A 14,884-nucleotide genomic window follows, 5' to 3' on the forward strand; every position below is an offset into this window, starting at 1 on the left:
GGAAGAGGCAGACGCAGCATCACTGGAGAGGCGAGATCTTCAAGGGGATCATGATGCGAGATTCCATGTGCCGTACCAAGGGGACTGTGGAGAGAGGGGCAGAGGTCATGGAGGGGGCTGAGGTGAGCACCCATCTCCACTGAACATTGTAAGGGAAGGAGGCCCCAAATGGGCAGAGCCAGGAAAACCCCACTGCCAGCCTCCCCACACTGAGGGTTAAAAGGACAACTAGGTGGTAACAGTTAACATGCTTGGCTGCTAACCAAAAGGTTGGTGGTTTGAGGCTACCCAAAGCACCTCAGAAGAAATACCTAGAAGTCCAGTTCTGAAAAATCATCCACTGAAAACCTATGGAGCATAGTTCTACACACTCTGACACACATGGGATTGCCATGAGTTGGAATCAACTCAATGACTAGGGGTGATTTTATTTTTAGGTGATAATGAGATGCATATTTAAAATTTTTAACAATTCTATATTTCTTTTCCTGTGTATGTGAAAAAATAATTTGCATAGTGAAAAGTGGTTTCACAGAATATTGTGAACATTTTTATTAAAAAATAATATATTTTAAAGAAAAATAACAAGAAAACAATTGTAGCAACACTATGCTGATAGAGCAAGCTGTGGGGTGTCCTCGAGTGGCTGAAGTTTGAAAAACACTGATTTAGTCCAATTGCCTCATTTAATCAAGAGCTCTGGTAGCATAAAGTATTACATGTTGGGCTGGTAACCTAAAGGTCAGCAGTTTGAATCTGTCAGCTGCTCTGTGGGAGAAAGATGAAGAGGCTTTCTGCTCCTGTAAAGATTTACAGCCTCAGAAACACTATACAGGGTCACTATGAGTCAGAACTGACTCAATAGCAACAGGAACCCCATTTAACAGAAGGAAAATTGCAGTTCAGAGAGGGTAATGAACAATCCAAAGTCATCCAGAAGTCAAGATTCTTTCTCCTGCTCATAACTTTTCAAACCAATTACCAGCCATGGTCCAAGGTCACAGGGCACCTGGTACAGTGCAGATTCTTAATCAGTAGCTCTGAGAAAGCCTGGGATTCTGTGTTTGTAACAAGCTTCCAGGGGACATGGATACTGTCCGTTGGGACCACACTTTCAGTAGCCAGGGCTCTCACTGACTCCTTCAGCAAACACATTCTCTCCTGACACCAGTCGGCAACTATAAGCTTAATTGTAAGCTCCTCAAGGCAGGGACAAGCTTTTGTTCATTTGTGCTCTCCACCTACCTACCCAACCACAGTCCTAGGTGCCCGGCAAAGGTTCAGTCAACACCTACCGATGCCAGGTACGTTCTTTGTTGCTTGTGGTTAAGTGCTTATCAAGTCGGTTCCGACTCATAGCAACCCTGTATAGTGTTTCTAAGGAGTGGCTGGTGAGTTTGAACCTCCAACCTTGTGGTTTAAACCAACTTGCGGTCCAGTGCTTATTTTACAGCGCCACACTAGGGACTGTAGGTAGTTCTTAAGGGTTACCAACAAAACGGTAAACTCCTTGAGCAAAAACAACAGGTTTCATTTGTGGTGTACTCCCTCTAGGCCAGACCCTGGCTGGAGCACTTAACATATATTAATTACTCCCAACAGACTCAGCGAGGTCAAGAACCATGTCCAAGGTCTGTGTGTGTTCAGCATCTTCACATCTCCATCTGGCTACTTCATTATCCTTCAAAGCACTCACCCTTGAGTGCCTGGGTCGTTCCATTTTCCCCATTACTGGAGGCAGTCAAGTGAGGCTAGACCTCCATGCAGGAAGATACCATTCTCAGACAGGGTTCCTGGCCAAGGACCCGATGGGTGCGCACCTGTGTAGTAGACGTTCTCATCCCAGCCCCTCTTCCTCCAGGCAGCATTTCGAGTCTCCTCCCGAGACTGCAGGTCTTTATAGGCTGTGGGAGAGGCACATGCTCATTCCTGGGCACAGGAACATGAGTCTTCCTCCCAGTGCCCCCAAACCCTGCCCTGCCCTGTGCTCTCCTCCGCCCAGACACCTTGGGCCATTAGCAAACCCTGTCTCTCTTGACAATCTCATCCAGCTAGTCCATATGCTGACAATCCCCAAACTTATATTTCTAGCCCTGACATCTCCTTCAGGCTTAGGGGACTTCAAAAAGTTCATGGAAATTGTAATGAAAAGATAATGGAATTTTTCCATGAATGTTCTGAAGCCCCCTTGATATCTCCATTTGAATGTGCCAGGTCTCAGACGAAACACGTCCATGGGCCAGTTATACTCCTGATCCTCCAAGCATTTCTCCCCTAAACCTCTGTGTCTCCATGGCAACAGTAGTCACAGTAGTTCCAGCAGGAGCTTGGGAGTTCTGGAATCTTCTCCCTCTCTTGTCCCATACAGCCAATTCATCCACAAGTTCCATCTGTTCTTCCTCTAGATTAATGATCTGTGACCTCTCATCATGCTCACTGCCACCACCTTAAGCCAGACCACCATACTATCTCACCTGGACTAGTCCCACATCTCCTGATGGTCCACTTCCTCTCTAGCTTCTACAAATAACTCTCCACCCACCGGTAGCCAGAGGAATCCCCTTAGAACATAAATCAGATGTGTTCCTGTTACTTTAAATGCTGCAGTTGCCTCCTGTTGCATTTAAGAAAAAAACTCCCAACGCCTCCTCATAACATGTGAGGCCAGACTTGGCTCCCTCTCATACCCTGTCACACTGCGCTCATTCCTGCTCGCTCCACATCAGCCTCCTTTCTGCTCTTCAAAAGCTTGAAGGCCTTTCCTCTTGGCAGGGCCTTTGCAGATGCTGTTCCCTCCACCTGGGATGCACTTCCCTCAGCAGTTTGCTGCTGGCTCCTTCTCATCCTTTAGCTCAGTTCTCACAAGTTACCCTCTTAGAGAAGCTACCTTTGTCTCCCCAAGCCAAAGTAGATCCTCAACATTTTCTTCTATCATATCTCCCTATTTCTTTTCTGCCATGTGTTTAAATCATCTGAAGAGAACTTTCCTTGTTGGTTCATGTCCAAGGTGGTTCCTCCTCTACTAGAATGTGAGTTAGTTCATGTGGGCATAAGTGTATCCCCATTGTCCACAATGACTGTCCCTGGCACAATGGCGACTAACAAGAGCTCCCAGAGGGTCCCCAGCCTACCCCAGAGATGGTGCACAACGTAGAGCTCTCCAATCTGTGAGAAGAAGCCACCCACTGCCTCCTGGTTCTCCTGCCGGTACTTGATTGCCCGGGCCCTAGGGATAGAGAAGACTGCTGGGCAGAAGCCAGGACTAGGAGGCAAGTCTGGGGATCTGGCTGGTACAAAGGGCTCCCTAAAGTGTACCCAGGCTGATGCCTTGGCCATGCCTCATGTGAAAATGAAGATAGAGCCCTGACTGGCAGAGGTGATTCAAGAAACGAGATAATGGAGAGGCAGGCACCTGCTGCATGTTCTCCCAGCTAAGGCCTCAAATTCTCCAGGAGCTCCTCACCTCCTGCTTAGATCTCCTTCTCCTGGATCCAGGAGGGACAGAGGATACCAAATTCTCTGCAATATAGCCCCTAGGAAAAGTGGCCCACCAGGGCCCCTGGCCAAGGCAGGATAGGCATGGACCCTTCACCCCAGCACTAATACCACCACTTACCAATTGTTCCCCCACTCGATCATGGTTCCTGGCTGAAAGAGAGACAGAAGAGGGATGCAAATGAGCCCCATCTTGGACCCTCCCCAGTGTTGCAGTTCCCAGGGACTTCTCAGCCCTGGGCAGACCCTGACTGCACCTGGGTGTGCATGTGTGCATACTCAGGGGAAGGCCCCGACTGGGTGCTGGGGCTCTAGGCCCATCTTGGGGCACCACCAAAGTAGCAATAATGGGTCAGGGAAGGTGGGATACAAGCAGGGCCGGGGCAAGGAGCAGGCACCTTGAGCTTGTATGTCCTCAGCTCGTAGATATTGGGACCAGTGCGGGGTTGTGGCTCATTCCAGAAACTAAACTCCAAGAGTAACTGGTTTCTCCGGGACTGCAGCATGTGGCTCCGCTCCTTCCGGAACTCCAGGTACTCCTGTAAGTATGGCAGTGAGAAAGCACCCAACAGTGTGCCCAGGGGGTGATGGAGGCAGCCCCACCATCCAAGCAGATTCGCTGAGTAGAGGGCCTGGCCAGGCATGCCAACCTACCTTGTTGTTTTTGAGCTTGTTCATACAGTCCATAAGGGCTGGGTAGCCGCCAGAGAACCGCCACAGGTGCACTGTTGGGGAGTGTGCAGTGCAAGTCAGAGGATGGCGGGGACCCCACCCTGCTTACCCCAAGACTGTATGTAAGAGGGGAAGGAGAGGCCACAGCCTTATTCCCTCTGGAACCCAGACTCAGTTCCTTGGTGAAGCACAGTGCTGGACAGGGGATGACCCAGACACAAGTCCAGGAGACCTGGAAGCAGCCTCTGACCCCCCTAGTCCTCAATGTCCATATCTTGAAAATGAGGTGGTCCTCTGCTGCAACCTTTCTTTGATAGCAAGGCAAGAAGATGGCATATATTTTCCCAAGAGCAGTAGCAAGCATAAGGCAGTATGGAAGGAGGGCTGTACATCTGATGGGCAGATACAGAACACTCTCCAAGACAGCGAAATGAAAAGCCAATCTACAAAGCCAGGAACTGAACAGCATGCACAGTAGGCTGACCCATGCGTTTAAAGGGGGTGGCAAGACCATATCCAGAGATGCTCTCATTATACCCGCTTATGAAGTAATCCCCAAAGATCATGAGAGTAGATGCTTCTAAACAGAGAACTGAAGACTAGGACTGAGTGGGACGGAGGCTTACTTTTCACTGAAAACTCTGCCTGGTTTGAATTTTTCATCCTATCCTTCCAATGAAGATGTTAGCTGCCTTCAAGCTGAACCCGACTTACAGTAACCTCAGGCATAACAGAACAAAATGCTGCCTGGTCCCGTACCATCCCCATGATCAGTTATGGATGGGATTGTGTGATCTACAGGGTTTTCAGAAGTCGATCCTCAGGCCTTTCTTCCTAGTTCATCTTCACCTGGAAGTTCCCCAGAAACCCATTCAGCACCATAGCAACAACGCAAGCCTCCCATGACAAATGGGTGGTGTCTGTGCAGGAGGTGCAATGGCTGGAACTGAAGCCAGGTCTCCTGCATTGTTTTTATTGTTAAGTGCCATCAAGACCATTCCAACTCACAGTAACCCTGTATATATAAGGTTTCCAAGGAGCTCGGGTAGCAGTGGTTACGAGTTGAGCTGATAACGTCAAGGTCAATAGTTCAAAATCACCAGCTGTTCCTTGAGAGAAAGATGAGGTTTTCTGCTCCCGTAAAGATTTACAGCCTCAGAAACCCTATACAGGATCACTATGAGTGGGAACTGACTCCACGGCACATAACCAATCAACCAATAGGATTTCCCAGGAGCAGCTGGTGGATTTGAACTGCCAACCTTGTGGTTCGCAATCCAGTGCTGATCCTACAGTGCCACACCAGGAGTCCACATGGGAAGCATAAATTCTATCACTAGACCACCACTGCCCCCAAGGAACTCTATGGGGAAGAAGGTTATCAGTTTTACCATCCTGAGAGCATGGCCCAGTCCTTCAGAGAAGGAAGATCTCCAAAGGGTCAGCTGGGCAGGTGGGAGCTATGGGCACTGGCTGACCTGTAGTTTTCAAAGGAAGTACGGATTCCATTACTTCCAGGCTCCAGCCTGCTCCCAGTTGTGCCTTGATTTTCCAACCTACAAAATGACTTGATCCTACAGTGTAAAGGCCCCTTTCAAAGGTAGATTGTTAGAGAATTGTATGGATGAAAAGCTTACCCAACCCAGAAGAGCTGTCCTGTGGGAGAGGGAGCAGACACACAGTGAGACCAGCAGGTGAAGTTACAGGGAGGGCAGCAGAGACTCCACAGAAGAGAGAATTCTCTAATGATTGTTGTTGGGTGACGTCAGGCTGATTCTGACTCACAGCAGCCCTAAGCAGAACTGCACCAGTTTTCCAGGCTGAAATCTTTACAAGAGCAGATCATCAGGTCTTTTCTCCTGCAGAGTTGCTGGTGGATTCAAACTGCTGGTAGCTGTGTGCTTAATCAGGGTGCCACCAGGCTCTCTCATGATTTTAGTGGTTCCTATAGAAAGGAGCTCTGGTAGCGTAGTGGTTACAAATTGGGCTGCTAATCTCACAATCAACAATTCGAAACCACCAGCTATTCTGCGGGAGAAAAATGAGGCTTTTGGCTCCTGTACAGATTTATAGCCTCAGAAACCCCTCTACAGGGTCGCTATGAGTCAGAACTGACTCCACAGCACATAACAACAACAACATAGAAAGGAGCCCTGGTAGCGCCGTGGTCTAGGCACTGGGTTGCTAACGGCAAGGTTGGTGGTTCAAACCCACCAGCTGCTCCAAGGGAGAACGATGAAGCGATCTGTTAAGTCTCAGAATCCCCATATGGGGTTGCTATGAGTACAAATCGGCTCAGTGGCAGTGGGTTTGATTTTTTGTTTTGTTTTCAATAAAAACTGGGTCTGTGGTTCATTACAAGTCAGCTGCCTGAGCCCGGCTCCTAGGGTAGATCACAGAGTGTCTGTTCAGCTGATTCTAATACAGATAGATGCTCTGTGGCAGGGTGGGAAGCCTTTTCTCTGCTAAAATTTATAACATCATTCACAGGCCATACAAAATTATCAACTTAAAAATTAGCTTAGCTCTGGTAGTGTAGTGGTTACGAATCAGGCTGCTAACCTTAAGGTCGGCAGTTCAAAACTACCAGCTGTTCCGCTGGGGACAGATGAGGCTTTCTGCTCCCGTAAAGATTTGCAGCCTCAGAAACCCTGTGCAGGGTCGCTATGGGTCGGAACCAACTCGGCAGCACTTAACAACAACAATATGATGGCTAGACTCTTGGTGTGGTGCTGTAGGATAAGCAATGGACCACAAGGTCAATTGGAACAGCAGGGTCGGCAGTTCACCAGCCCTCCTTGGAAACCCTACATAATAGCACTTAACAATAACAAATGTGATAGTTCGAACTGTGGTTGCCTTGGCAGGGTCAGACCAAATAATTTCATGGGCCTTATACAGCCTGTGTGGAGTCCTGGTGTGGCACTGTGGGTTAATGAACCAGACTGCAAAGCCGTTTGAACTGCAAGGTCGGCGGTTCAAGTTCACCAGCTGCTCCTTGGAAACCCTATACAGGGTCTCTATGGGTTGGAATCGACTCGATGGCACTTAACAACAACAACAAATACAGCCTGTGGGCTGGTCATTCCCACCCTTCCTCTACGGCCTACACTTTTAAGACACACAGAATATAGGACATGCTTTAAAGATTCAGGGTCTCTTCCTTTAAAGTTATTTCACAAGCAGCAAACACTTAAGAGAATCAAGGAGTACTGCTGGAGCACGTAAGTAATGCCTACATAGGAAAAAGGAAGACCGTGTGCTCTTTGCCTTAACCCCCATATTGATGTGTCAACGTCTATTGCTTAAACAGTTAATGGGCTATGTATCTTTAGGTCCCACAGTTTGGTATAATTGTGGTGGTATGCATGTAGGAAGCTCTGCCACTGATATTTTAAATAGCAGCAAGATCACCACCCATGGTAGATTTCAATGGAGAGTCCAGGCTAAGACTAGGAAGAAAGGCCTGGCAATCTACTTCCAAAAATTAGCTAATGAAAAGCCTAGGGATCAGAACAGAATATGCTGCTGGGAGATGAGCTCCTAGATTGGAAGAGAACAGTTGCCTCATGCATGTTAGCAATCATGAGGATGGCATGGGACCAGGCAGTTTTGTTCTCAACAGCAAGTAACAATGACAACTTTGTTTTTAAAAAAAAAAAACACATCACTTTGTTTTAAAAGCCATACACAGTTATCAGGACTATCGGAGGATGAGACAGGTTGGCTTACAAGGTAGCGAGCTCGCCAGTGCTGGCAGTGTTCAAAGGAAAGTCAGAGGCCCCTGTCAAGCATTAGTTCCCTATGCTATGCAGATAGCCTAAATCAGCACTGCTCAACACAGTAGCCATGAAGCATGTGGCTCTATCGGTGGGCACTTTAAATATACCTGAATTTTTCATTTTATTTCATTTACTTCATTTAAATTTAGGTACAGGTAGTTGTTATCGTTGTTAAGTGCCGTCAAGTCAGCTCTGACCTATAGTGACCCTGTATAGGGTTTCTGAGGAGCAACTGGTGAGCCTGAACGGCTGACCTTGCAGTTCAAACAGCTTTGCAGTTACAGCACCACACCAGGACTCCACACAGCGCCACATTATAGGCTGCTTTTTTATAACAGCACAGTTCTAAATGCCAAGACCCTTATTAAGTTGCTGAGATGCTGTAAGCCAACCAACTTCATGTGTGGGTTGTACAGTGCCTCTGGGAAGCTGTAAGGAACTAATGCCAACAAGAGCCCCCATTTATTTCACACACATGTATGGGGAACTGGGATTTCAGTGGTGAAGACAGTTAGGCATGGGTCCTGCTCTCCTGGACTGCACCACCTCTAAGAGGAGACAGACAGACAAGCACACAGGCAGTGGCAGGGGTACAGCAAGTGCTGGGGACTGGGAGCCAGCCAGGGTGGAGGGAATCAGGGGAGACTTCCAAGAGGAAGTGACATCTATGCAGAACAAAAGGTGAGTAGAGGGGAGGATGAGGTACAACAAGTGAAGAATGCTCCAACAGAGGAAATAGCATCAACAATGGTCTGGAAGCAAAGAGCCAAACTGCTAATCTGAGAAACAAAAAGTTCTAGGTGGAGGTAGCACAGTGAGCAAGGAGGAAAAGAAGAGGTTGGGCAGCACCTCTCCATGGGCCAGGCCAAGGGCAGTGGGGAACCATGATGGCTATATAAGCAGGAGCGTGACGGGAGTAGAGGACAGCCGGAAGCCTTGGTTGGGCAGTGATGTCGATGGTGGTGGGGAAGATGGCTCCTCACCTGCCTGGTCCTGCTCCCCGTACCATGTATTCCAGTTGCCCACCAGTGAGCATGGGTAGTCCTCATCCAGGTGCAGCTTGGGCAGTACAGCCTCCCTGGGGAGGGACACAGAAAAGGCATTGGGCTCACACCAGTTAGCAGGGCCCCCGGGATAAGGGCTGGGCCTCCATCTCCCCATCTCTAAGATGCAAGTCTGGACAAATTGTCCTTAGGCCTTCCAACTCTGACAACTACAGCTCCTAGTTACTGCAGGGAACATGGTAAAGAGGGTGCACAGAGAGGCTGTGGGAACAGAAGAGGCCAAGAAGAGCAGGTGAAGGAGGACACTCACGTCAGACTGTTGTAGGCATCCAGACACTCGGGCTTCACATTGTGAACTGCAACAGAAAACAAAGAGTGGGGGAGGGGTCAAGCTGAGGCTGTGTATGTCTGCCAGTGGCGGGGAGGTAAGAGGAGGGTCCCAGAAGTCCTGGGAGGGCAGGGCTGGCAACTCAGCAGCCACTCACACTGGATTTTGTACAGGTTGCTGGTCTCCTTCTTGGACAGCAGGGTGGAGTGGGCATCCTTCCGTGGATCCACCTTGTGGACAAAGAGTGAGCGGAACCAGCTGCCTTCATTGTCCTTGGAATAGAAGCTGCAGGACAGAGGGAATTCAGAGGGGCCAGTGACCCCTATTTCTAAGAATTTTGTTTTGTTTGCTAAGTGCCGTCGAGTCGGTTCTGACCCATAGCGACCCTGCACAGGGTTTCCGAGGGTGTAAATCCTTACGGGAGTAGAAAGCCTCATCTTTCTCCCGCGGAGTGGCTGGTAGTTTCGAACCGCTGACCTTAAGGTTCGCAGCCCGATTCGTAACCACTACGCTACCAGAGTTCCTAGGAATAGGGCCACAAAATCCCATGGCAGCTCCAGTGTGTGAAATGTCATTGGTGCCAGTTTTGTAGACCTGGTCCATTCTAGAGATGCCAGCTGCCCAGTCAGCTTTCAGAGCTCTGCAGATTCTCAGGAAGAAAGGAGAGGCAGCCCCATCTTCCACCTTTTTCCCCGGCCTTTGTTTCCACTTCACCCCTTCCAGGGTGTCCTCTACTTGGTCCACACAACTGTGGCCTCTTGACAAGAGGATCAACTTCATGCACAGATAAATGTCCTTGAGAGCCCAGTCTTGTCTTGTCAGTCTCCTCTCCTATCCCCACACTTGTGTATACTGCCCGGCAGGTACTCTCCTCCCAGAACACACCAGGCTATTTTATTCTGGGTTTTCTTCACAAGTTCTATTCTTTCTGACACGAAGGCTACCCTACCCAGAGTTTACATTGTGCTTGGCCTGTGCCCTTTCCCAGCCCCACAAATGGAAAGACAAAGACACTAATTCAGCCTTGTCCTTGGGGGTGGGGGTGGGGTGGGGTGTCACAGACCACTGGAAAAAAAGTGCCTTGGAACACAGGCACTTTTTTTGTTAGCTGGGAAAGCCAAGGTAAGCAAGGCCTTAACTCTGCCTCTGGAGAACAAGGTGACCAGGCTGACTTTCCAGGGCTGAGTTTACATTTTCCAAACAGAAAGGTGTGAAAGACAGTACAAGAGTCATCCATTCAGATATTTAATTGGCAAATATCTGCCTTGCCCAGCTCCCTAGGGTGCTAAAAATGAATGAATGAATGTATAGGAAGCATGTACTTTGCCCATAAGGAGCTCTGGTAGCGTACTGGTTTCGAGTTCGAAACTACCAGTCATTCCACGGGAGAAAGATGATGTTTCTACTCTTGTAAAGATTTACAGCCTCGGAAACCCTATACAGGGCCACAACTCCAGGCACATAACCACCACCACCACCACCACCACCACCACCACTACTTTGCCCATGAGGACTAAGGTTCAGAGCAAAGGGACCTATTACATGGTCCTCCAAGACCCTCTTCAAGGTCCCAGCAAGGGTGGGCTTAGTTTGTTGTTGTCAGAGTTACAAATCTTTTGCTCAGAGTCTTGGTGCCAGGCCTGAAGAGCAAGTTCCCCTGGAGGGCAGGTTCCAGCCAGGGAGCTGACCGTGAAGGGTCCGAGGGTCAGTCAGTAAATCCCTTCCCTTTTCAAGTGTTTTCTGTGGCTAGAGTCCAAAGTTTTCCAAATACAAGTATTACAGTTTTCCAAGTATGCAGCAGCATACTGGTGGAGTTTAGAATACCATTTTTTAAGTCGGACACAATTGCAAGAGCCTAAAGAAAAATGAAAATGATCCCTCCCAAATGTTATGATGGCCTACACCTGGTGAGACACTGTGGATTAATGCATGACTGCAAAGCCTTTTGAACCGCAAGGTCAGCAGTTCAAGCTCACCAGCCATAAATGACTCTAAACAACACTTAACAACAACAAATACCTGGGAGAGGGCAGAGTGAGACTGTTAATGGTTTCTTGATGCATTGTTTGTCGTTTGTTTTATGTTTCTGAATTCAAAGGCTCTTTAGGCCCTGGTGGCAGAGTGGGGCTGCTAACTGCAAGGTTGGTGGTCTGAACCCACCATTCGAACCGCTCATGGGATAAATATGAGGCAGTCTGCTTCTGTAAAGATTGACAGTCTTGGGAACTCTACGGATCAGTTCTGTTCTGTGCTACAGAGTGGTTGTGAGTCAGAATTGACTCGATGCCAGTAGGTCTGGTTTTTTGGTTTAGGACTTCTGCCGCTGTGCATATAGTTGCTTCATTAACAAAAAGCAGAAAGACAATTCTCATTAGATGGGCAGCGTGGTGTGTGACATTATGGGACCAGAATAAGGAAGTGTCACTATAAATAATATTCACCTGTGACCTCTTCACCAGGGACTTGGGGATCCACTTTTGAGTAATGTGATCTCTCTGAATCTAGGTGATGATCTTCTCATATTTGTACTACTATATCTCCATTTTAAAGACAAGAAAATGGAAGCACCAGGAGTTTAAGGAACATGCCCTAGGTCACATAGTCAATCAAGGGCAGAGCTGAAGTAACAACCCTCTTTTTTCCTCTAAAGCCAGCCCCCACCTCAGAGCAGGTACTGACACAGTGAGAAACTGGGTATAAAGCCATAGCCAGCAGGAACCTGACCTTTGGTTGGAAGTAGAGGGGCTAATTCCCTTGAGGGGTGGAAGTAGCTCCCACTATTTGTCAACCAGGACCTTTGCTCCAGCACAGCCCAGGGAGTCATTTATTAACATCACAACTGGCCAAAATAAACAGCCAAGTGCCAGGCTGCAGACAGAGCCTGGTGGTTAGTGTGTTGGGGCACCAGAAAGTTACATCTAGGAATTCAGACAGGTTCTCACTCCTCCCTGTGCCTTGTTTCCTCCTCTTCTCCCTCTGTCCCAAGAGCAGGGTGGAGCACTCCACCTCTGGAGCCCTTTTCTAGAGGCAAATATCCAAGGGACTGGTCCAAACTGAAGAGACTGAACTTGAAGTCAGCACCCTCAAGCACACATTTTCAAGAGTTCATATTTCATTTTCTCAGTGAAACCACAATGTCCTTCAACCCTTGAATCCCTCAACCCTTCTCCTCCTTAAGAGTTTTAGTGCAGGGGAAGATAGAAAGAATCCCCACTAATTCGTTTTCATCTTGTCTAGATGGGTCTGGTGAAAAGAGAAGGGGATAGTTTCTTATGATTCCATAGTGTGTAATTGTTATCATGACTAATTGTGACTGTCACAACTGTAAAGGTAGAACAAAAACAGGGGTGTAGTTAATCTTACAGTCCAGAAACAGAGGACCCTAGGACCATCAAGGGAGAAGAGCACAAGCAGAATGCAGGACCTTATCCAGAAAAGCAGTGACACCAGAGATGGAGGCAGAGATGAGGACATGGAGAGAGGGAGCAGCTGAGGACTCTGGACTCATGGAAAGAGAGGGACTAGGTGCTGGCGGCGGTCAGGAGGCATGCTTGCAGAATGTGCCCTCTGGTTGTTTAAATTATTATATATTCCTGAGTGCGTTTGTGTACATTTCCCCACCCCACCCACCCCAAAAAAATAAAACAGAGGGAATGGAAGCAAATACTGTTGAGTGATCATGCACAGAGGAGATTGTAATCATTGCAATGAAACGATGGTGTAAAGCCAATGTTCTCCAATGTAAACTATCACTCAGTTCACCAAAAAAAAAAAAAAAAGGGCAGGCTTCCACCCAAAGTGTGTACTTAGGACACTTCATCATGCCCACCAGAAGCAGAATTAGTGCTTAAGAACGCAGGCTCTAAACAAACTCAGGTTCTAATATTGTCTCAGTCACTACATACTGTGTACCCCTGGAGAACTTGTTTCATCTCACTCAGCCTCATCTGTAAAATAGGTGTAACCAGATGAGTCTTTTAGGAAAAAGTCTGACAAAGTAGTAGCAATATATGAGAAAATCTAATATCCCTACTCCTACCTAACTTACTGAAGTCCTGGCATAGTGCTGTGGGTTAATACGCTGGAATGCAAAGTTGATTTGAACCACATGGTCAGTGGTTCAAGCTCACCAGCTGCTCCTTGGAAACCCTATGCAGGGTTGCTATGGGTAGGAACCAACTCGACAGCATTTAACAACAACCTAACTTACTGGACTCCTGGTGTGGCGCAGTACGATTGGCACTGGACTTTGAACCACAAGACTGGTAGTTCAAATTCACCAGCTGCTCCTCGGAAACAATGGCACTTAAAAACAAAACAAAAAAATCCCCTAACTTCCTGGAGTCCTGGTGTGGCACTGTAGGATATGCACTGGACTGCTAACCACAGGTTGGTGGTTCAAACCCACCAGCTGCTCCTCAGAAACCCTATACAGGGTTATTATGAGTCAGAACCAACTTAAAGACATTAACCACAATAGCCAACTAACTTACTGAGTGATCTCCTAGATCCCATTCTCTCACATTTTCCTAAATCAATCTTTGTAAAGCATTGTTTTTGTCATGGTACTCCTCTCCTCAAAAAGCCTTCTATAGCTTCCCCATTGCCTACAAAGCAAAGGCTGACTACCTCCACTTGGATTTCTGAGACCTTTATCATCCAGCTTCAATCGATTTTGCCATCTACTCTTAAATTTGATGACCTCAGAGCCAGGAACTCCCAGCCTCCCACTCACTGCCATTCAATAGATTCCAACTCACAGCAACCCTACCGGACACAGTAGAACCACCCTGTAGGGTTTCCGAGGCTGTAAATCTTTACGGCAGCAGAATGTCTTATCTTTTTTCCATGGAGTAGCTGGTGGATTCAAACTGTGGACCTTTAGCAGTGCAACAATTTACACACTGTGCCATCAGGGTTTCTATCCCTAGCACAATAGTCCTCAAGGCGACACACCACCTTCTCCATTGATGGTGGGAATGCAAAATGTCACTGTGGAAAATAGTGTACTAAAAACAGAACTATCATATGATCCAGGAATTCCACTTGAAAGACTCAGAAAGAGCTTTACACCAGCATTCATTGCAGTTTTATTTACAATAGCCAAAAGGTAGAAACAACCATCAACAGATAAATAGACAAACAAAAGGTGGGAATCACTCACTTTTTTTTTTTTTTCCTATGTAATCTCAGTACATCATCCCAGACATGCCAACAATTCTGCCATCTTAACTACATTTGGAATGGCTCTTAGGCCAAGATAGACATGATGCAGTTCTGTCCACTCCCGGTGTCTAGAAATGTGGACTGGAGCTATGGGAAGGGTCTTTCCCAGCTGGCCCAAGTCTAGTCCCTTCCCACAAACACTTCACCCATTTCCTCCTCAACCCTTTCCTCATTTTTATAACAGATCTGGCCTCTCCAGTCGCACCAGAAACCACCAGTTAATGTCCTCCCATCCCTCAGGGTGCCTAGAACAGTGATTTTGGCATGAGAGTTGCTCAATAAATATTTGTCCCACACTGATGATCTACTCTGTAAATTTTCATCAATTCACAATAAAAAAAACACACAAAAAAACAATGTCCCAGTCAATTGGCATA

General features: G+C 47.6%; 1 protein-coding gene across 1 annotated transcript in view; it reads right to left on the minus strand.

The window, feature by feature from the left end:
• NIPSNAP1 (nipsnap homolog 1 (C. elegans)) overlaps positions 1-14,884 on the minus strand; it is a 20,991-nt gene continuing 6,107 nt past the window's right edge. Inside the window, exons 2-10 of the mRNA XM_006869218.1 lie at positions 9,439-9,566; positions 9,264-9,309; positions 8,933-9,027; positions 4,150-4,220; positions 3,894-4,034; positions 3,617-3,648; positions 3,132-3,226; positions 1,821-1,904; positions 1-84 (exon numbers count right to left, since the gene is read on the minus strand). Coding sequence (XP_006869280.1) covers positions 20-84; positions 1,821-1,904; positions 3,132-3,226; positions 3,617-3,648; positions 3,894-4,034; positions 4,150-4,220; positions 8,933-9,027; positions 9,264-9,309; positions 9,439-9,566 — 757 coding nt within the window. The 3' untranslated portion in view covers positions 1-19. The remainder of the gene's footprint in view (positions 85-1,820; positions 1,905-3,131; positions 3,227-3,616; positions 3,649-3,893; positions 4,035-4,149; positions 4,221-8,932; positions 9,028-9,263; positions 9,310-9,438; positions 9,567-14,884) is intronic.

The sequence above is a fragment of the Chrysochloris asiatica genome, unplaced genomic scaffold (assembly GCF_000296735.1).
Source record: "Chrysochloris asiatica unplaced genomic scaffold, ChrAsi1.0 scaffold00128, whole genome shotgun sequence".
Taxonomy (NCBI): domain Eukaryota; kingdom Metazoa; phylum Chordata; class Mammalia; order Afrosoricida; family Chrysochloridae; genus Chrysochloris; species Chrysochloris asiatica.